Source organism: Centruroides sculpturatus, unplaced genomic scaffold (genome assembly GCF_000671375.1).
Source record: "Centruroides sculpturatus isolate CEXI.00-Female unplaced genomic scaffold, Cexi_2.0 scaffold1409, whole genome shotgun sequence".
In the NCBI taxonomy this organism is placed as follows: domain Eukaryota; kingdom Metazoa; phylum Arthropoda; class Arachnida; order Scorpiones; family Buthidae; genus Centruroides; species Centruroides sculpturatus.
The window spans coordinates 184,096-208,756 of record NW_019387705.1 but is presented as its reverse complement, the minus strand read 5'-3'; the positions used below and the strand labels follow the sequence as shown (position 1 = coordinate 208,756).

The 24,661-nt window shown below is 33.6% G+C and overlaps 1 protein-coding gene and 2 non-coding genes across 3 annotated transcripts; 1 reads left to right on the top strand and 2 right to left on the bottom strand.

The window, feature by feature from the left end:
- Nucleotides 1-3,351: 3,351 nt before the first annotated feature.
- Trnat-ugu lies at nucleotides 3,352-3,425 on the bottom strand. The gene has a single exon. It is a non-coding gene; the product is annotated as a tRNA-Thr (tRNA).
- A 4,115-nt stretch (nucleotides 3,426-7,540) lies between these two features.
- On the top strand, nucleotides 7,541-12,265 carry LOC111616586 (toll-like receptor 13; the record flags this gene model as incomplete). Its single annotated transcript, XM_023357983.1, has 2 exons — nucleotides 7,541-7,711; nucleotides 9,953-12,265. Coding segments are annotated over 2 exons (2,484 nt in total), but the record flags the coding sequence as incomplete, so codon positions are not given.
- A 9,983-nt stretch (nucleotides 12,266-22,248) lies between these two features.
- Nucleotides 22,249-22,322, bottom strand: Trnat-ugu. Its single transcript has one exon. It is a non-coding gene; the product is annotated as a tRNA-Thr (tRNA).
- Nucleotides 22,323-24,661: the final 2,339 nt, after the last annotated feature.

Genomic DNA, 24,661 nt, shown 5'->3' with positions numbered 1-24,661 from the left:
TTTTTTTTCTATAAAAATATAGACTAAACAGTCTAGATTGTTAATACACCTACCTACATTTTCTAACAATCTAAAACTGTTTATATTTTCTTATATCATAAATGATGAGGGCTAGGTCTTAAGCATTAAAACTAGCTGACTGTTTAGTCTAGATTTTCATAAAAATCTAGACTAAACAGTCTAAATTTTTATGAAAAAACTAGCAGATAAGCCCGGAGTTGCTTGGGCAAAACTAACGATAGCGAAGATTAAGATTATTACCTGTGGCGTAACGTGGGTGTCAGCCGCCCAGGCGGAGGAAAATTTCACCCCCCCTTATTTAGGTATCTCAATTTAAAAGACTAAAATTCAGTTTCGTCACAGAAGAAGTAATGAAAAATTCCGTGCTAGTGTTGCCACCTTATTAAAATCGCTGACTCGGACGGCGGGTGAGATTTGTTCGAATAGAAGTTCCTTACGTACGCGTATGTCATTTTGCAATGCGAAGAATAATGTGCAGTGCATGCTGGTTCTAAATCAGTTACAGTTAGCGACTAGGGAGACTTGGATAGGAGTAACGCAAGTGACCTAGCTGTATTGAATATTGGAGGTGTATATATGTACAAATAAATTATACAAACAAAAAAAAAAAAAGACAGGTTGGGCACGATATCCCCAGAAGGCGAATCGATACCCGGACTATCCGGATGGATGGTAACACTATTCGTGCTTATTTCAATCGGTCCGAGTCGTAGGTAGACGAATATATGAAATAAAATGGTTCAAATTCTTACAAGATATTATTTATTGTGAAATTTTGCCACCCCCTAAAAAGTGCCGCCCACACTACGCTACGCTAATGATTATTACATTACAGCCAATCTTACCTGTTTTCACATAATGCAAGAATTAGGTTTCCCTGTTTCCAGACTAATTAGAAAATTTTACGATTGGTCTAAAATTATGTTCGATTTCCCGCCAAAACGCAAAAAACCGCATCTGCTCCCATACGTTGCTTTCTCTTAACACTTCCATTGTTGAAGCCTTAATCCTGTCTTTCCCCGCGGGGGGGATTTCGAAAAATCTGTTGTTAGTGTGCGTTCTCGTGACGTACCCTAACTATGTACCAAATTTAAAGTTTCAACTCCTAACCGCGCTGAAATCCTCATGATGAAATGCTCGTATACATGCATTTCATCATGACAGCTTTTGTAGGATAAATGTACTATGCCAGAAACCTTCGCGGGAGTGTATTAAACAACTTCCCAAAGTTTCATGGCAATCGGATAAATGGTGTAATAATGCATGAAGGACACACAGACATACATTCGTCTTTATACATATAGATGTTATGTTTTGTTTATTCCTGGATTTGAGATTTAGACAATTCTTATTGAGATTAGTCATATAATATGAAGTTTTCTACAAAGATTTAATTTTGTAAAAAGCTTCATATTGTATGACAAATCTCTTAAATTTGAATTTGAATATTTTAATAATTATAAATATTTTATTTTAGATTCTCAATGGCAGTATATTCATAATAGGAGGATTTAATGATGAAGCTGTCATCTGATGTATTTTGTTATTATATAAGAAGAAATGAATGGCATAAAGCGGGTAATTTACTATCAGAAATAGTATCAACTGATATTTGCTTTATTCGCGGAGAATTAATCAATATTTCAGGATTAAATAATATTTAAGAATTAATTTCCTGAAATATTTGTTCTATTAATTAATAAATTACAAAATTCAAAATTATATTAATTAATGAGTTTTTTTATTTTCTTCATTTAAATAATTTATGACTAAATTTATATTAATACTTGGTCAGTTAAAATGTTACAACCGTTCACAAAATTTAAAACTGATTCGACATGTTTCTTGCCAAGATAGTCCAAAAGAAAGAAAGCTCTGTAGAATCTCGAGAAGGTTTTGGATATCCGGGAGAGAACACAAATGTTCGGAAGACTTTCAAAGTCGAGCGAAAGAAAAGTACACATAAGGAACTATCGAACTAGGTCGTTGGTGACAACTGAGTGCTCAGAAATCGAAATCAATGTAAGATACAGTAACACCTCGTTTAGCGCTACCTCGATTAACGCTGATTCGATATAACGCGGTCTGCTCGAAGCCTAAAACAATGCTAAAAATTTACGCTGATTCAAATTATCATGGAATTTCATTGATTGGTATATAATACGATTATTTCCGGACATGAACCAATCAGAAAAGGTGGCAATTCGTCTTAGCGTTGTACTTTTCTTAAATGTATGTTTGTTCGGTGCAATTTTAGAAAAATTATAACATCATGGATGCCTTAGGCAATATCGACTTCGCTTGGCAAGAATTAACTGAAAAATGCATGAACGATATGGGAAAGAAGATACGGCTGGAGGTATCCAACGATTCTCAACGACAACAGTCTATCATTGACCAAATTGTCAACCTAATCGATACAGCAGGACTAGGAGATGTAGATGAGCAGAATATTGAGCAGTTACTGCATGTTTTTGGTGACGATATTCAAGAACTGGTAAAATATGTATAACTGGAAAATAGTGATTCTGAAAACGATGAACTCAAAGAACTAGCTGGCTACAGATTTCCTTAATAAAAGTTTGGTAATGACACCGAAATCGTTGATCAAATTGTTGCGAATGTTCCAGATTTTGAAAGTGTAAAAGCAAGACAAAGAGTTTTGGATGCGATTTCCTGCTACCAATATTTGCTTGACGAAAGAAAAAGAAAGCGACAAATGACACTAGATAAGTTCATCGCAGAAAAAGTCAAGAATTTCAGAAAAGCCAGGACCCTCATTACAAAAATAAACTTTATATTTCTGTGCATATGTTTACGTGTTATGTAACATATATTATTATGCAAATTAATATAAAATTAAGTTAAAATTTCTTTATTTTTGAGTGCATGTTCACCTTTCTCTATTTTCTATATGTTAAATTGACCTCGTTTAACGCTGTTTCATTTAACGCTTCGTCATCTAAAAACGCATCCTAAGCGCTACACGAGGTCTTAGTGTATGAAGTATAATTTATCTAACATTAATTGCATTTCGTTAAAATCGTACAATTATAATTGACCATTACCGTAACGCGATCACTTTGTGTATCGATTCACAGAGCTTTCCCACCTCGGTTTGAAATAGTATCTACGAACAGAGAACAATTTTACCGTATTGAAGTTTGTAAGGAACTACGAATGAAATGTCAAAAATAGCTTTTATCCACAGTCTGGAATCAGACTACTGAAATAAACTACAAAATGCAAAGTGTGATGTCAACCACATTCCAGTTACAACGAAGTCGTTCGAAATCGAAAAAGCAAAAATCGAAACAACAAAACAAATCAAGGCACCGACGAGATTCGAACTCGCGATCTCCTGTTTACAAGACAGGCGCTTTAACCAACTAAGCTACGGCGCCACTCGACCATATTAATTTCCGCGAGCATTTCGTTTGTAGATGGAATGGAATTTTCTAAATGTTATCATTTCTGTTTAAATTTTTTTTTATATATTTTGAATAATATCAAATGGCAAAAAGTTTAATTTTGAGCGTAGTAGCGAGTTTGATAAAAAGCTGTAAATGTTAATAACGAGTAAAATCGTTATTAACTATGAGTCTACTCGAGTTATGACACATGATCAAACTCTATCTCTCCACTCAATGTTTAATCATCAAAATTTAATTGCGTAAATGCACCTTATATACGTATGTTTTTGCGAAATTTCGTTTCTTAATCTTTACCCATCTTGAGATATTAAACGAAACTGACGCCAAAATAACTCCCGAGGGTTTTTTTTTCATTTCTGGACGTTTCAAGGTCCCCTGAGTACAAAAATATAAAAATCTTTGGAGGGTCATGTTTTGACCGATCGCCATACTTTCCCTCTGTTAACAGAGCCGGGAAAGTAATGGCACTTTCTAACAAACTTGAATGGATTTTTTGAAAGCCCGTAGATTTTTTATTTTTTAGTCCATTCGCAACTTTTGCTTTTAGTCATCTCCACAAAATATTGGTGATAACATTATTTCTTCGCAAAATAAACAACGTTATCGCCAGTAAATAATTATTAGTCTATAGTTTAGATAAAATTAATTTTATCAAGCGAAAATCAGATTTAAAAAATATAATAAAACTTTTATTTTCATAATTGTCATTTTATTAAGTTTCACAAATTTTAATCAAAATTTTGGGCTGACTTTTGTTTGTAACTTTTCTAATCGAGCTACAATCTATCTATGTTTTTAGTATAACGTTGTCATATTATAATTAACTTCATGGTCTGACAGATCGAAAATAAATATAAGACCACAACGAATGCACTCTGCAAATACAAATATTTCATTACCCGCTATCTGTATGTAAATTTAAATATACTTATCGATAATTAATTATTGTTAAATTGATATTTGAAACACTTGTAGAGTCTAAAATATAATTTCAATTTCCTGACTTCATTAGTTAAAATCATTCGTTCTAATATAGGAAATACTTGGTATTAATTTTATTGTAAAAATGTTAATATTTTACATTAACTAAAGGGATAATAAAGAGGAAGTAAACAATTTTAATTAATTAATGACTCGTTATTTTCATACTATACTCTCATCTCTGGCAGAATAACAGTGATTTACCACAATTTTGAATATTTCGGGAATATTCGACTCGAGCAATTCTTAGGATTTGGATTAAATTTGAGTCCAAATCCTTTCTTTGTATCAAAAATCTTATATTTTGATCATCAGACGAAGATAAAGAATGCCAGCCTTAGCTTTCGTTTATCACACATGAAATTCTTGTCCTCTTGTCACTTAAAATACGTCCTAAAAAAGGATAAGTAATAATCTTTCTTACTTCTTAATAGTCATAAACGTCGAGGCTTTACATACGTAAGTGTTATTTACAGTTGGAACCGTAAAGATCGTCTCCAGAATTTTTGTACCAAGTAAAGTTTGTAAATGTCACTTCCTCAATATTTATTTCTCTCTGAAAACACTTTAAACAAATTTTTGATGAAAATTTAATTGTTTTAAACTAAGAATTCTTCTAAATTTATTTTTCTTATTGGAATAAAAACGTAAATTAGAATTTGATTAAACATCTTTCAATATATTCTGATGTAAGAGAATTTTAACGTCCAGAAAGAAGGATGAAAGGCATTTCGGATCGACGTATCGTTATTTTCCTAATTTATATAAAGTCAAATTTAATGGAACTTGAATTACAAGTCAAAGAATTGTTCTAATTTGCATATAATTGACGATTCTCACATTTGTTGTCACCAATACATAACATTGTCTAGTTAGTGATCGCTGCACAGATCGATCATACCTACAAAAGAATCGATCAACTATATTTCGGATGATTCATTCTGTTTAATTTTCGATAAAGACGTAAGCAAAGATAAAAAAAAACCCGAGAATAAAAGAACCAGATTATTCTTTCGTCAGGAGTTTTAGCGCGCGACTCTCATGAAGTTCTTTTCGATTTACGTTTCTCTGGTAAGTGTTCTTACAAATAAATATCTTCCCTTCGTAAAGTATCATAAAGAATTTCGACACTTCCGTTGCGAAATGTATAAGATAGAAATAGTCGCATGTCGAAAGCATTGTTAATAGAAAGTTATTGAAATCAATATATTGACAATATGCATTTTGTAATTATTCTTTATTTTGTTATAGCGTTGGCAAATACAAAACAAAATAGTCAAAATTTGGACAAATTTACCGAAAATTAAAATTGAACAATTTTTCTGTAAAATATAATTTCAATGAGTTTAAAGGAAATTCTCGGAAAAGAAATCTTAACTGTGACCTATACAATTGATTTAAAATAAGTTTTCAAGATTAAATAAGAAATAAATTATAATATTTTCATTATCTTTTTTGTATCTCTGATTAATTTGAATTTTAAATGATACAGTAAACCGTCTAAAACAGAATCTGCATTAGAGACGGGGCGATTTTCTATATTATATTTTACTATGTCTGCAACCTGTCCGATGCGGAAACGGAACAGGTTTGGGTACGAAGAACATAATTTAACCCGTAACTTAAACCGGAAAAGTAAAGCTGTCGTTACCTTACGTCAAAGCCATTCGGTTCTTTTACCGTTTCCCGCAAATATTTATACCAGGATTGTCCAACCTTTTTTCCTAATGGGCCAAATTGGAAATTTACGTATATTCAGCGGACCACAAAGGTACTTTATATAAATATATGCTTTTAAAAATAATAACAAATATATATAATTACATAAAATACTGTATTATTGATAGTAAAAAAAATTATACTCGTACAAAAAAAAAAATAAATTCAATTTGATTTCTAATACTTCCTTCCTTTTATAATATTGTGAATATCTGCATTTATGGTACTAGTCTTAGTTCTAAGAATATTAGTTAAATGGGAATCACTCAACCTATTTTTTCAACAGTTTTCATGTTTTTCATGCGCAAAAAGAATTGTTTACAACAGTATGTTATGCATGTGGGCTAGTACAGTTTTCTAGCACCAATTACATTATTACGACATCAACTTGTATCAAGTGAAACGAGAATAATTTTTAACAACATTCTTTACGAAAATAAATGAAAATGTACCTAGAAAATTTAGGATGCAGTGGTCGGCGGATTGGACTTCCCTGGTTTATACGGTCACATTAATGTTGATACTTGATTGTATCAACATTTTTATAATCCTTTTCTTTAGGATTGTATAAAGTGAGATATTTTTCTACTTCAATAATTTAATTTTCCTTTTTAACATACTTTCTACAATTTTTTCTGTCATGTCGTTCCTGATTTTGCTTTACTAATAAACTTTCAAGTTTGGAATAGGTGTAGTAAGAGAAAGTCATGGTTTTAGCCATTTTTGTCAACTTTATTGAATGTTTTTGTCTATTGTTTATTTTTTTATTAGTTTTTTAAAGTGTCAATAAAATATGTAGAAATTCATAAATGTAAAACAGAATTTTGAATATTTCATATTTTACAAAGGCTTTCTGTGAATTGAAAAATTATATTACAAAAATGTAAATTGATTCGTTTTTTGAAACCGTGTTTTCGTATTTATTTACTATTGAACACAGTGTTCAATAGTAAAAAAATGTAAATAACAATTTTAAAGATGTTAATCCTAATACAGATTGTATTAAAACTTTTATAATAAAGTTTATGCAAAACACATGTAAGACATATAAAACCTGAAATTGTTTTAATGCAGTTATTCACTTTAGCTTTGAAAATGTTTATCAAATCAAAAATGAAGAATGATCTAAATCCATCTTCATCACATTTAATTTGTTTGATGCAACTAAAGTGTTCAATCTTACCATAAACAGAATATATATATTTTTAATAAGTATCAATTTATATTCAATGAAATGTTATGTATACATAATAATGCTTAAAATTTTTAGATGTTAATTATCTACTGTACAATAAAAAACTTTATATAGCTCGAGTGTAATTTATAACAACTAAATAATTNGGAAAATTTTGAGTCGTTATAATTCATTTGTTCTCGTTTTTTAGATCGTCCTGATGACGTTACCGTGGAGCTTGCAAGAAACGGCCTGGAAGGATGGTTCGGAAGATTTATGCCATTCCTTTGACATCATGTCCGCCGAGTACAGACTGAAAACATGCCAATGGCTGAAGAAGAAAGATGGAATCGTTCAAGTTAACTGCACTTATAGCTCGAGTGTAATTTATAACAACTAAATAATTCATAAAAGATTATGATAAAATTTTAATTTTTAAGTTCTCAACATTTTTATTTAATAAATGACTTTAAATTAATATGAACTTAATAATTTAAAAACTTTAAAGTAATTTAAATAACTACTGTACAGTATATTTTTTTTAAATGCGTATTATTTACTTATCTGGCTTATTTAATGAAAATTTTGTTAACTTCGAAATTATTTAGATAAACTGAATTTATCTGTTGCTTTTTATAACCTTACTATATAAAACAAAAGCTTATGTAAAATTAATTTTTATGCATTTTATGTATTAGTTTTTATTCATTTATTTTAAGCAAATTTTTATTAAATAAGAATATTTATATGGAGATTAGCTCTATAAAATATAGTTGCTTAAACAGTTACCAATATTATAACATTTATTTTACACGGATACAGAGCTTTTCTTTATAGAATAAAAACAAACCAAGAGCAAAAACGATTTTAGCACACCTATCGGCAAACTTGTTTATTACCTCTACTTTTATGGGTGAGAATAATAGACATTCAGAGACCAGATAATTTATTGACTCTGGTAGTATCATGCCCTTGTACATAATACTTTCCTCCGTTAGCAATCCCCTGTACATCGTACTTTTCCTGTTAGCCACAGAGTCATGCCAGTCTTCTATCTAACTCCTTTCAGGGAAAAATGTTTAAATTGAAATAACCCGAAGCAAGGTTTGCATCGGAAGTTCGTATAGTGTTAATCGAGTCCTTCTACATTTAAGCTTTCTATATATGGTCTCGCCTTACATCTATCTAACTAATTCTCGATATTAAGAAACGACACACGGACGGACGACAGTGGGAATTTATAGGTCTATAATTTTTTCCAATTACAGCCCAGTCAAATTTAACAAAGTATGGCGAGAAAAACTACTGTGATATATTTAATGAATAGGTTAATGTGGCAAAGTACAGTAATTCTAAACTTATATATGAAAATTGTAAACACTGAAGAAGAACTGAAAAACATTTCTAATGAACTATTTGTTATCTCGAAATACGGAATGTGGAATAAGTCACGTCCCCGTGGCAAGAAGGATAAAAGAAAATACGAACTTTAAATTTTATTTTGAAGTGTGAAATTATAATCAACGATTTTAGAGATTTGGTAGAAGTAGACTGAAAAGTTATAAAACGAAATTCCCAGCACCTTGAAAAAGCCAGGATAATTGTGGAAACAATCGAGGTTAGCAGCGTGAACGAGTCTTTAGGTCAATAAACATTGTTACAACAAAAGCTCTCTGGCCGTAAAACACATTTCTGACTTGATTACAATCTGTTTAAATAGGAAACCCTTGAATGAATTTAATTTTGATAATTATGTTAAATATTTTCTGAAAAATCATCGTTCGGCTATGGATCTTCTTAGAAGATCAAAAAACATGAAATATCCTTCCTAATAGCGTTTGTGCTAGCTTTTGGCATAGGGTTGTTTTATAATTAAATATTAGTTTTTTTAAATTATCTTTCTGATGTTTTCTTTTTAGCTAATTATAATTTTTGTTCCTGTATTATGTAGAATAATACATTATTGACAATTCTGTATACAATGTTTATTAATATAATACTGTAAATTTTTTGTTTGTAATAAACCAAATATAACATTTTATTAATATTCGATTTTTTGTATTTTTCAGAAAAAAAGAGCGAGCTCGATGTTAAAATTTCCATTATGTATAACCTCAGAGAATAATGAGTTAAATTACGATTAATTATAAAATAAAAGCTTTGTTATTTATATTGCAATTGCATAATTTGTAATTAAAATTTGGCTGAAAATGCGGCAATTGACTTCCATCAACGACGTTTTGAAATCGCAAAAAAAAAAAATATTTTAAAAATACACCTGTACACTGTGTTGAAGATTATCATCTAACGCTGCGATTTATTTGCTTATTTATTTAACTTTGCTACATATGTTATAAAGAGTGCTTTTATATTTTTCAAATCTTTCAAAGTTAAATGTGCGAAAGAAACTGCAGAAATGAAATTTTATTTTATTTCGTACCTACGCAATTTTTTTCGTGCATTTACATTTGAAAAATTCGAAAAATATAAAAACCCTCCACGTAAAATATATAGCAAAATATGTAGACGTTTCGATAAAGTTTTGCAGAATCTTACCTTTTCCAAGATGGCGTAGGGTAGGAAAATTTTGAGTCGTTATAATTCATTTGTTCTCGTTTTTTAGATCGTCCTGATGACGTTACCGTGGAGCTTGCAAGAAACGGCCTGGAAGGATGGTTCGGAAGATTTATGCCATTCCTTTGACATCATGTCCGCCGAGTACAGACTGAAAACATGCCAATGGCTGAAGAAGAAAGATGGAATCGTTCAAGTTAACTGCACTTTATACTATCATTATTATTTCAGTTCCATATCGATATTTGATACCAGCACCAAATGGTACACCGTTTTTCTCGTCTTTCAGTCGCTTCCGGAAGAGTGGAGGCGCTGCAAAGAAGAATACCCCCTGTATCTTTACTTCGTGCGATTAAAGAGCGAAAGGAACGTCTCCAATTTACGACCACCTTTGAACAGCAAGCCTTTATGCTTAGAAATGATAACGAAAGGACAGCTGAAAGAATACGACATTAAGGTATCTTTTTCGAATTACACGTCGAGGGTGTTCGCCCACCTCGTTTCTCTCTCTCTCGATCTGTCGGAATTGAGCCAAAAGGCGGTCCCCTGTCCGCACGAAGTCGTCATAGACTTTTCTGTGTTATTACAGACACTCAATGGTTCTGAAACAGAACGTTCGGTTACTCTATGGATGAAAGTGTTGAAGCCTTACCTATTGCTGGCAACAGTTAAAGAAGCTACTTTCACATTCAGCAAAGACGTGCAGATGTTACCTTTACCTGTCCCCAAAATCTTCAATGGTATCGACGTCCGTAATCTCAGCTGTTTATCCTGCGGGTTCACTTCTTTAAGTTACGGTAACTTTCCCTATTTTCCAAAATTGCGCATCTTGCGTTTTCCTTATAATGAAATCCGTTATATCGAGTCTCGGGCCTTCTGCACCCTTCCCAACTTGGAGCAGTTAGACTTAACGGGTAACCCCCTTTTGGGTTTTCCATCGGCTATCTTTTTTTTATCTCGTCTCTTCCTCTTGAATTTTGACTTCATATCACCTCCCGGTAATTTCTTTGTTTTAAGACTCAAATACGTTTCTTCAGCAACTCGCTTGAAGTCTGTTCTAAACATGGAAGGAACGCCCCTTCAGTATCTTCCGGACGATTCCTTCGCTCATTTTTACCCCTTCATTCTGAAACTGAAAAATTGCAAAATCGGAAGGATCTATTCCGGAGCTTTTCGAGGATTGACCGGACTAACTACCTTGATCTTGTCCTCGAATTCCATTATAGACTTAGACGTTAAAACCTTCCAGGATTTGAAGAACTTAAGTATTTTGATTTTGAACAACAACCGCATAGAGTCCGTTGGAGAGTATCTATTTTTCTCTCTCTCTAAACTGAGTGTTTTGGCTCTTTCCAGAAATCAGATACAACAACTTCCGGTCGGTATTTTTCGAAATTTAAACCAATTACAACACATCGATCTGAGTCATAACAAACTGACTTTCTGGAAATCTGACACCTTCAGTGGTTTACCGAATCTACGAAATTTAAGTCTTATCGGCAATTTGATTTCCGTGTTGGAATCGTCGATGATCCGTGACGTGAAACATGTACGGAGAGTGCAGTTGGACGGGAATCCTTTCGATTGCAATTCTTGTCTTTTGCCTCTGATGATCCATTGGGTGCGAAATAACACCCCCAATTTGGACTACGACAGATACGTTTGCCGTTTTACGAAAGAAAATCAGAATCGAATCTTATTGATAAATGCCACCTATCAACAGGATTTATGCATTGTCCTTCCCATTAACTATTTCGTTTGCGTGGGTATTCCTTTGCTCGTGTTAACATTTTTCCTCTTCTTGTTTTCGTCCATGGGCTACAGATATCGCTGGTATATCAGATATTTCGTGTTCTACGTTCGCTTGAAAATTTCTAATTACGAAGAGACAAAGAATTTCGACAGTTATTTATATGACGTCTTCATTTCATACAGCTCTAAGGATAGAGAATTTGCCAAGAAACTTCTGGACAAGATAGAAAACGACTTCGGCCTGCGCGTGTGCATAGACGAGAGGGACTTCCTGCTCGGAAATTTAATTACTGACAACATTGTACGCAGCATCGATAATTCCAGAAAAGTGATTCTTGTCCTTTCCGAAAACTTCGTACGCAGCGAGTTTTGCAAATTCGAGATGCAACTGGCGCAGCACCGGCTGTTCGAAACAAACAATTCTCTGATATTGCTCAAATATGGCTCCATTCCTGATGACATCATCAGCAAGAAGCTGCGCTACCTGATGAAAACCATAAACTACATCGAGTGGCACAACTCCGAAGATTCCGCTCGGCTTTTTTGGCTGCGCTTGAACAATGCATTGAAGAAAAACATACCCTCCGATAACGACAAAAGTTTTATATAGGTGTACTATGTTTACCTCTCATTTCAACTAAGCGAGACTCTAACGGATTCTGTATTTACAGCATAAAGTTCACGTACGTCAAATATTGAATTTAAAAGTAATTTTTTCATCTTTGTTTTCATAGTTGTAGTTATCTCTAGAACGAAGGAATTGCGCAGACTAAATTGTGATTGTAATTTTTGTTGTATCAAATTATCGGAAAAATTTACGAATCTATGAATCTTCCAATAAACAGACCTATTACAAATAAATTATATATTGTATCATTGATTATACATCGGTTTCGTGGTAATTTATTTCATCTATTAAGAGTTGAATTTTGTTTTTATAATTTGGACTTGAATGCGTTTTTGCAGTTTTCTAATTACTCGGCTGTAGAAGTAACTCTCACAAACAGGTTTACATAACTGCTTGTTTCAAACGAATTTGTACGAGAGAAAGCATGGCGATCGGTCAAAAAATGATCCTCTAAGATATTTACATTTTTGGACTCGGGATCTTTAACATCGAGAAACGCAAAAAAAAGTTGGAGGTATTTTCCCTGTATGTATGGATGTTAGTAAGTATGTAGGAGGCACGAATTTGCTCATCTGTTCTGATGCTTAATAACTCTGGGACATTTTATCGAAAATTTCTTAAATTTCGCAGGGAGGATTGGGTATTAGTAGGATTGATGTTATTAAATTTTGGTGGTTAAAGATCGAAGAATGGAGAGATAAGGGGAAATCGTGTGTCATATCTCAAAAGAGGACAAACTTAATAACGATTTACTTCTGTATTTACAACGTTCTTAAGAAAGTCATCTCTATCCTCAAAATTGAGCGTTTTCCGTTTCGTAATCTATACTAATATTATAAAGAGGTAATGTTTGTAAGTTCGGATGTAGCGGGTAATCTCCGAAACTACTCATCCGATTTCAAAAATTCTTTCACCAATATTTAGAATGGAACTTCAGGGTGGACATAGGCTGTATATTATTCCATTAAACATTCATATAAATTAAAAGATATAATCTAGGTTAAGGCTTTTATGTCCAACAGATGGCGCTACGAGTCCGACGCCCGAAGTTTGCTTTTCTGTGAGGCATTATGCTTTTCTGTGAAAATGAACTAAAGCAGATCATTTTCTATCTATCTACATAAATAAAAATGTAATGTTCGTTTGTTCCTACCGTTTCCTTTGAAATTTTGGCACAATGCTGCATTCGAATACGCACGTGTTTTTATATAAATATACATGTCGAAATTCCCCCACTGAAGGAAGATGGTTAGGATTAAGGCTTACCGTAAAGAACTCTGCTTCTATTTATACTATTTTAGATGCGGTTTTTTGCGTTTTTTATTGTGTTTTAATAGGGTATGTCAAGAGAATGTACACTAAGAAGAAATTTTTCGAAAAATTTCCCCCCACGGGGGAAGTGTTATACATTTATAATAGATACATTTTGAGCCACAACGCGTGGCGGGGTCTGCTAGTAATTAATAATATGAAACGTTTTTAATAAAATCTCATAACAGATGAAGTCATGCACATTTTAAACTTTATTGCCAGAAAAGTAACATAAGTAACTCGTTGCTAGAGTATTTAACACATTTTCAAATAGGTTTTTTTTTTTTTAATTTCTTTTAATAGGTTAAAATTCCCCTACGTTATAACGTTTTTATCTTCTACGGTGAGAAATCAACTTCTTATTTACGATTAGCAAAGTATTTTCTTTAATTATAATGTCTGTCAAAAATTTAAAACAGTTTTTCTTATTTTTTTAATTTTACCACTGGCAAATATTTATTTACAAAAATTAGTAATGTCATAGGAGAATTCAAGAGATTCATTTTAACTAAGCTCATTCCTCATTTTATCCAAAATAAATCCATTAAAATATAACAAAATTAGAAAATTATAGAAAGTTCTTAAAATGTCGTAACTATAAATTCAATTTTTCTCGTTCGATCTCAAAGTAATTTTAAGAAATTCAAATACAATAATGTCATTAAAGGTAAAGAAACAAAAACGAACAAAATGAATTACTGTAATGGCATCTTTCCTGTAGCGATACTTGACACAACGGAAAAACTGACATGTGTTTCTATGCTGCTGAATAATGGCCGATGTTGTGTGTGTGTTTAGTCCTTATGCGAATCGTTTTTGTCTACAAAAATGTTTTACTTCAAATATGGAAGAAAAATTGTTAATTCTAAAAGTAATAGAAGGGGAAAGAAACAAAGGTACAAAGTGTGCTAAGATAGAAGGAATTGTTAAAGAAGTTATACCACGCTATATTGATGTTTCTTTTCAAAAGCCACTTTAGACTGAACCGGTGTACACTTAAAGTAAGTACTATAAGAACTGCGATCTCTTTATCCACACCTAAAGCGAATTTAAGATCTTCATGTATAAAAAGAACTTCGGACTCTTCTGTTGTGGCTGCCATCTTGAAGTTTAAATTTTCTTCCGGTAATCACCAGACTTTAAGAGATCGGTGAAGCTACAGGGCTCGACGGTTACGTGACTTACGCATTTCCTGTTGCTAACAGAGATGATTAGAAACGTTTCATCTCAAATTGTGGCGATACCGTAGAGTTTAGAAACGTCCTCTAAGTTTAAGATTAAACTTAAGTAACTGATTGTGAACGGTTGCATTAAATAACAAAGTTTTATGTTCAGGCTTAATTTTCATTGTAAACGGGCCTTTATTCCCGTACCGTTAATCTTGAAGCGTTACTTACACCATTGTTTTAATTGTTGAGGGAACCAAAGGAAAATTTAAATAAAGAAAGAGATGATCACGAACGTATTAATTTAAGTATCTATATTTAAATTAATTTTATATACACATATGTATATAAAAGTAATTTATATTACACATTATACACATATGTATATATGTGTAATGTGTAATATGTGCTAAGATAGAAAGAATCGTATTTAATGTGTTATAAATGTAACACATTATATACACATATAAGTAATGTCGATACATACTTCTTGTCCTTAATTACTTACATTATGCTTGTGTACACTTTAGTCGTTCTTGTAAACTAGGACTTGTTATACTGAGGGTATAACAAGTCCTAGTTCACAAGAACATCCAAAATGGGCACATGCATAATATATCTACTGCATATATTGTATTTATATACAGAACTAGAAATTCTCTCGTCATGCATGACGGAATATTTTTATGAGAAAGTAGAAATTAAAGAATTGAGAAGAGCTTCAAGTTGAACTTGACGTTGTGATGCTTTTGCTGCAGCCCTTGACAAAACCATTCTTACTCGATGTTGCTCAAGTCGGACTTCAAATCCTTCGGGGTCTCAGTTATTCTTTTAGATTTAGAATTTGCCTGACCAATTTTACTCTTACGCCTTTCCTAAGCATTTTTTTCCGACAATAGCGAAGTCTTTTTAATTCCACGTTGATAAAACAAAGATAAATTCTACGTACAGTACGTTAATTAAATGAGCGATAACAGTTTCTAAATAACGGACACGTTAGATCGTTACTCCCGGTTCGATAATAGAACATCCCGTGGTCATTATGGAAAGCTTTTTTTCTTTTTAATTCGTTATAGAAGTGACAAGATGCGGCTAACATTTTTTAAGTTTAAAGTTTAAATTTAATGAAGTAAGTTTAAAATACGCCATTTGTCAAAATATTTAAAAATATAACTTCAGAACCATTTCCTCCTCAAGCATGAACGTCACTGCAACGTAAGTGCGATTATCAATACGAAATCGATAAAACGTTTATTCTATAGCTAATATTTTCGCAAAATAAGTATCCTATACTTCACATCAGAAGTTAAAACAAATATAAACGTTTTAGAAACGTTTGAGATGAAACGTTTATTTGAGATGAAACGTTTGAAACGTTTCATCTCAAATAAACGTTTTATCTCAAATAAAACGTTTTATCTTAAATAAACGTTTTATCTCAAATAAACATAATTTCATCTGGATTGGACAAAAATTGCAGGAGTTATAAGGAATTCAAACAGACATACAACTTTTACATTAGTAATGAAAAACTACATTTTGACTTTGTCAAGTGATGATGAACCAAATTGTTGTAATTCAAATCCTTTTAAGACGTAATAAGGATTAATAATTGTAGGAAATGGAAAAAGTGTTGCTTATCAAAAAGGGACAAAGAAAACATTCCATTAAATGCAGACATCAAAAAGAAAAGGGCTCATCCGGGAAGTGAACCAGGGACATCTCGCACCCTAAGTGAGAATTATACCGCTAGACCAACGAGCCGCTGAATTAGCGATTCATATTTTCTTTGTCCGTATGTAGAAACTGGACTGTTAGGGGGTGTGTACAAATTACGCGTGACATAAGAATAGTTCAAGTTAATTTATCTTTGCCATCCAGAATGACGCATGTCTTTCTGAATGGCAAAGATTTAATTAACATGAACTAACATTTTACATAAATGCCTAGAACTAATTTCATTAAATATGTTAATTAAGCATTGTTAACCCAGTTTTCTTTAAAAAAAAACTTAAATACATTACCATATTTTAAAACTAGCAACTTAAAAAAATTAAGACTGTTTAGAAATACATTTAATTAACCTATCTCAACAAAATTTTTTTCTTTTGTTTCGAAATATTTAAATAAAAGGTTAAACAAAGAACTGTCTTATTATTTACTTCCAAAATTAAAAATAATCTAAATAAAATCATTTTGATCCATATCATAGCAGTTAAAAATTAAAACACTTCCTTTCCTTTGCACTCCTTTACACAACGAATTAGAATATTCTAGCTCATTACTTTTACAGTACACAAATGGCACGCCCCTTGACTATAAAGAAAATGGCGGACGTGTATTCAATTTTCATTACACGTGGCATTGCTACAGCCACTCTGTTCTAGCTAGTCGATTGGGACTCTACAAAGACGGGCGCACATGTCCATCGATGGCAACTACGGCTTTTTCGTAAATATAGAAAAGACTCACATATCTGCGGAATCGGCCTTAAGTTCTGCGCTGTGCCTACACTCGCAATCTAGAGTTACCAGATGTGGAGCAAATTTAAATTTCGATATTTTACCTACAACAAGTTTATAAAAGATTAGTTTGAGGTTGTTGATGGGAACCCCATGCAATTGCCGGTTCTGCCCAAAGGATAATGCGCCACTAAGTGTTGCAAAAACTGTTTTCTATGCACGGAATTCCAACAGTGATCATGTTAGACAAAAGCATTTTTTTAATTTAAACGAAAAACAATGACCGTATACAAAGTGTTTAGCTGGTGGAAGAAGAGAAGAGGGAAAGCGAAGGAGGATGGTGAGGAGATAGAAAGAAGAGTAAGGAAGGATTTCTTTTAGCGATGTACATAAGGTTACGACTTCCTCTATGATTAATGTAGCGTACAGTTTTTAGACTGCAATGCAGTAGTCTAAAAGAAAATTTGAATTATAGCATACATCAATAAATGATGCAGCTATATAAAAGATATAGACAGAGTAAAGTTTAAAGCTTAAAACTAAAGTAAAGGATTCAAACTAATACTAAAATAATACAGAGACTAAGCTAGCAAACCCTGTAAGAAGCAGAATAACCTGACTGAAACAACTAGGGTAAACAGCGAACAGTACTAGTAACTTAAAATTAACTTATATCTATCTTAAAACTAGTTATATTAACTTAAAGTTAACTTATTACTAAACAAGATTACTGACTAGGACAACAACTCGACAGACTAAAGTATGCATTGACAAAAGACCCATGAGCAAGACGCCAATTATTTTTATTATTTTTAGTTTTTATTTATTTAATTTTTTATTACATGTAAGAAGACTAAAAACAACTTGAAGAACAATGGAAGATACACAATGGAAAAGTATTAGCTGTACAATTAACCTTAACTGGATCTATACAATGTGAATGAGCAAACCTATGTGTTGTGAGTGTCATCGGGAAGAGAGACCACAAGAGCTTTGCTGTGAGATATGAATGAAAATAAGCGATGGTACGATGATACATTGTACGTGTCTGGATGAGTGTTGTGATGTCCAAAGCCAGTTGTATCCCTCTAAAATTGTCTTTACGTCGTGAGAATTTCGCAAATTGCTTAGTTACCGTATTTTCTGGCGTATAAAGCCCTGGTCACACTATGCGATTTCCAGCCGTGCAGGCGACGGCTGTTCCCATTAACTAGTAATCTCCCCTCGAAAACCGGTGCGACTGCAACCGCAACTAGAAACAAAAAGTTTGTTCTACTCGCAATGATTGCAAACGCGCATTCAATCAACAAACGCCTTTGTGCCACGTCATACAGTGACAACATTGAAAATAGTTCATCATCATGGCGGATAGTTAGAGAATTAATACTTTTACAGAATCGAGATTGATGGAGCTTATTCAGTTTCAAGAATACCTGTGGGATTTTAATTCTTCGTTTTATCGAAGATTTTATCTTTTTATTCTCGCCAGCTCTATCAAAATAATCGCTTTTTTTTCTTTTATTCATTCCAGAAAAGTAACTGCTTGCTGTTTTAATAAGAAAAGTGGCTAAAATTCCGTAAGTACTCTGAAGTAGAACGTAAAATGGCGGCAAACTCACAAAAGTAGTCAAAAACAAGCTATTTTAATTTTATTGGTTTATTATAGGGTCACGTGTTTCCGAGCTGCAACGTCAACGAACAATGTGTGATCAGGAGAAGATGCGCGCGACTCGCGCTTGTTGCAGTCTCAGTCGCCTGCGCGGCTAGAAATCGCATAGTGTGACCAGGGCTTTTAAGTTAAGTTATGGCAACGCAACACTTGGGGATCTCCCTAGGGATAGGCCTTCCAGAAGATTTTTTTTAAAGGAAACGGCCCTATTTAGGCGTTACAGACGTGGAGAAATCCCGGAAAACTCCACGTGGCCAGCCCGTCCGAGCAAGGCGCGAACTCTACGACTTAACTTCCAGTGTTCAGGGAACGAAGACCGCTTGGCCACTGGTGGGCAAATTGCTTAGTAACAACGATATTCAACATCTCACTATTGCACCATCTTCCATCTGTTGTCCAAGGGTCAGGTGGAGACGATCGTGCAATTTACAAAACAGACTCCGAAGAAAATGAAAGGAGCTGACATCGGATTGAAGTTAGCCAGAACGCTAATAACGCGGCATGTGACCCTTTTCTTTCGCAAACGGGAGTGAGTCCTGCTGAATTCTTGATGAGACGAAACTTGCAAGGACAATTGCTGTTTCTCAGCTTCAAAAGAAGACAACAACGGGAAACTAGAAATGGATTCCCAAACCGAGCTTTCCGGGTCAGCGATTCAGTTTATGTTCGAAATTTCAGTTATGCCAAGCACTAAATCTAAGTTAACATCACCAACGTGAGAGGAAACGTTATTTATTCGACCCGCACAGAGGATGGTCAGATAATTATAGACCATATAGATCAAAGTCGAACGACATTTACCAGATAATAGCAAGGTTATGGCCATGGGTGTAGCCAGAGTTTTGTTATGGGGGGGCCTAGTGGAGGCCAACCTGACACAAAATTGAATTATTTCAAATTATTGTTCATTATTGGGCACCGAGCAAGCCGTTCACCTTTTCTTTTAGTATTCAAAACTTTTATTTTAGCTTTAGGTGTTTACAAATCGACTCAACACTTTTTCGGCTGTGATTTCCTGGGGGGGCACCAGGTTCCCTGGGAGGGGCCGTACCCACCCAGGCTCCCCCCTCGCTACGCCCATGGTTATGGCCGAAGTTTTCAACGCGAAAACGTGTACGTCGGACGTTCAGCGCCGCCTTCCTGTAAGCCTAGAAGTTTGACAATGGCATTTAGAACGTCAGTGGAATTATGTTCCAAACTTCTACGCTTACAGGAAGGCGGTGCTGAACGTACGACGTACACGTTTTCGCGTTGAAAACTTCGGCCGCAACTTCGCTAAGGACGTTACAGCAGAACCGACAAATGAAGAGGCTTCTCGTACGACGGCTCTGACGGGCCTGACGTGGTATAGCTAGTTTCGGACTAGACGGAACATACTGTGGGTGCATCAACCATGGAGTTATAATTCTGGATTGGCAGCTTCTCAAAACCAAGTGAAGCCAGTATATACGCAAGCAGGACGGAAGTCGCCATTTTCAACGTGAAAGAAATATAGTAAGCTGTTTGCTGTTGTAATTCGACGAAGCATTTTTGCTTTTTATTTCTTTATTAAGGTTTTTGATTAATTTGAAAGCTGCGCATAATAATTACTCATCTCTGTGTGCATTACAAAGGCTTTAAAATTAACGATAAGAACGTCAGTGTAAACTATAATTATTAACTATAAATTCTATAGTTAATAAGGTGTTTTAAACTTCTTTTATTTAACTGACACGACACACTACTTGTAACGCAAATAAAAAGAACCGAGTAATAGAACTATATGCTTACTGTATATATAAATTTACATCTTTATTTTTATTTGTTAAATACAGAAGAATGGTGAATGAAAAGTTGTGCTGCCTATAGAAATCATATGACTTATTAAAAAACAACTTTTAATGTAAATTACTGGTTTAATAAAATTTCAGGCAAAAACATTTATATATTAGAGATTTTTGATGATAAATCTCGTTGTATAGCTAAAATTTTCATTTTTGACAATTTTTTTTTACATCGCCACAAAAAATAAACAAAGCGTCAAAAAATTCTGCAACGAGTTGCATTAAACTTCCTGGCTGTTACGAGATTTTAGTTTAAAAATAGCGTTTATATTACTAATTAGTCATAACTAAATTTTGTTTGGCGCTATTTGTTATGATATTTTATTAAGTCTATTAACGAAAACTAGAGCACGGCTTTTTCAGGGTTCCTTGCAAACTGCAATAGAGTAAAATTGTGCTCTGTTCGTACATACTAATGCAAATCGGAGAGGGAACGCTCTCTCGATCAATGCACAGATTGATCGCGCTGCGATAATGATCAATTACAATTGTACGATTTTAACGAAACATAATTAATATAAGATAAATTATACTATTCGGACATTGCAAATAATATCTGTAATTTCAATAATACCAAGAAAAATCATAACGTCATATACACACAACGAAAACCAACGAAGTGCTGCTCGGTGGTTATAGAAGTACGAGAATTATCTTAATTTTAGGATGAATTCAATAAAAATATTAGGCACCGACGAGATTCGAACTCGCGATCTCCTGTTTACNTTTGCTACGAGATATCTAGTAAGCGAAGAAACTATGACTAATTGCGTGTTAACGTATTGTACAGTACTTGGAAAAGCGTGCGCTTTCGATCACAAAGTAGGTGCGTATTACAGTATTTTCGTAGTATTCAAAAGCAATGATGACAAATAAACAATTTTTTATCATTTTTTTAATTTAAATTTTTTAAATTGATATGAAAAAGATAAGAAAAAAGTAATGAAATATTTATTTTATATATGCATCAAAATAGTATAAAAAAACTTAACAAAAATGTGTGAATGGTTGTCTCTTTAATCCGACTTATTCTTTCGGTAGACTATCTTACAGCATCAGGTTAATGTCGGATTAAAAGAATAAGTTGGATTAAAGAGACAACCATTCACAAACGAATATACAGCTATAACCAGTAAATTTAACAAAAATTGTTTATCAATAAAATAATAATATAAAATGATGATATATTNTGCCTCCACTTACGCGATTATCGCTCGGTCCCACCTATCGCGTAAGTTTGGGGTATTACTGTATTGTAACGACGCATTGTGCATCACACCTGCCACATATCAATAATTGATTAGGCGTCGATGTGGGTCGGACAGTTTTCAATACAGAATCTCGATTCGAAGTCGTAACAGAATACATCGCAATGTTCCAGATAGCTTTTATCCACAACCTAGAATCAGATTACTGAGTAAACTACAAAATGCAATTTTCTCGCAAAAATTTAAAGTGTAAATGTCAAAAGTATTCCGGTTATAACGAAGTCATTCGAATTCGAAAAAGCAAATAGAAACAACAAAACAAACCGAGGCACCGACGAGATTCGAACTCGCGATCTCCTGTTTACAAGACAGGCGCTTTAACCAACTAAGCTACGGCGCCAATCAACTTTATTAATTTCCGCGCGCATTTCGTTTGTAGACAGAATGGAATTTTCTAAATGTTATCATTTCTGTTTTAAAAATCTTTTTATATTATTAAGAATTATAAAATTCAGTTGTCACCAACATCAAAATAAATGTAAAACTCAGTTGTCACGAACGAGCTAGAATATTGTACCTAGAGTGGCTGTGACCTTAGATACAACGCAGTTGGTGGCAAAGACGACTGGGTACTATCGACCGCCATTTTATTTTAAGTCGAAACATTGAAATCTGTGGGCAAGATTGCCACTTCATAATTTTTTTTTTCATAAAAATCTAAATTGTTTTGTTTATTTTCAGGTTTGAGATTTAGGCAATTTAGGCAATTAGATAATTGATATAAATCCAGATTGTTTCATCTCGAATTTAGCTATTTTCTATATTTTGTTTAATTATTATAAAGAAGACAAGATCAAAGTTTAAACGGTAAGAATAGTATTTAACCCTCAATATACCAATATTTTTTGAATCGCATACGAGCCGAGTCTTGAAGGTCAGTTGTCATATTTTCTCTTAGCCATATGATTGTTTATTTATAGTGTAGTCAGATCAATCTGATCCGTACCATACAAGTCAGTACGTTGTAGATTGGCGGTCGGATGGCCCAGCGGTCAAGGTGGCAGCCTACTGCTCTGGGGGACCCAGGCTCTAATCCGAACGGGTCGAAAAATCCCCAGGTAATTTTCGGGGGTGGACTGTTCGGATATGTCTGGCCCCATCCCTCACCACCCGCCAGCCCCATTGTGGGCCTGACCGAACCCATAATGGGCTTGCAAAAAGAGGCCCTCTAGTGCCCACAGGGCGGAAAGAGTTAAAAAAAAAAGTACGTTGTAGATTTTTATGGGACAGTGTTTTTTCTTTTGCAGAATATAAGTAGTGTTCTTGTTTTGTTACTATAATTATAGTTTATTTGTGAAATTTTAATTTTACCTTGTGAAACTATTTACAACTAGAAATTCTCCCGTCAAGCATGACGGAATATTTTTATGAGAAAGTAGAAATTAAAGAATTGAGAAGAGCTTCAAGTCGAGCTTGACGTTGTGGTGCTTTTTCTGCAACCCTTGACAAAGCCATTCTTATTCGATGTTGCTCAAATCGGACTACACGGCCTTTAGGGGTCTCGGTTGTTCTTATTCTTTTAAATCTAGAATTTACCTAATCAATTTTACTCTTACGATTTCCCCTAGACCTCTTACCTATTACCTCTTGCGATTTCCGTCAAAAAAGCGAGTCTTTTTAATTCCACGTTTATAAAACAAAGATGAATTGTATGTACAGTACCGTACATTAGTTAGATGAGCGATACCACTTTCTAAATAACGAGCTCGTTAGATCGATACTTCCGATTGGATAACTGAACGTCACGTAATCAGTATGTAAAAACTTTTTTAAAAAATGTGACCCAATGCGAGGTCACATTTTCAAAAATTCATTAAATTTAAATACGCCATTTAACAAAAATATTCAAAAATGTAAAGTTAAGGGAAATTTCCTCGTCGAGCATGAATGGCACGTAGTCACCGACATCCCTGCAAAAATAGCGCGATTACCGATCCGAAATCGATAAAGCATTTATTCTATAGATCAGTGTTCCGCAACCGGTGTACCGCGGCACACTGGTGTGCCGTCACAAGGTGAAAGGTGTGACGTAAACTTTTACATATTCTATTAATTTGAAGTTTTATTTATATATTTTTATCGCAGTTGTTGTGTTTCTTATGCTTGTATTTCATTCACTGATGAAATAAAATGATGTTAAAGCAATAAACACATATGTCGTCCCAGTACTTACTTATTTTTTTGGAGTTATACATTGGACTCGTACAGATCTTGAGCAACTCCAAATGAAAACAAGAACAACACTTACTAAGCATAAACAACGTCATCTTAAATCTGCCATAGAAAGATTAATCCTTCCACATAAAGATGGCGGACGTGGTCTGATTGATATAGTAAACCTTCACTACAAGAGCATTGCGAGAGTTTTTCTACAAAAGCAAGAAACATCACAGTTACATAAAGCAATAAGTCTAGCAGACTCAAATAAAATCACCATTAAACTTACATTTGCATCATATGGACAAGACAGAACATATAAAATGCATAGACACTTAAGCAATCGTGAGTTCAAAACACACTCTACGGCAGACAACCCTATGACCTAGCCCAGAATTTTGTTGACAAAACTGCGTTAAATAGCTGGTTAGCTTGGGGATGCCTCTTTCGGGAGATGGAAGAATTTATGATTGCCATACAGGATCAGGTCATAAATACTAAAAACTACACAAAACACATACT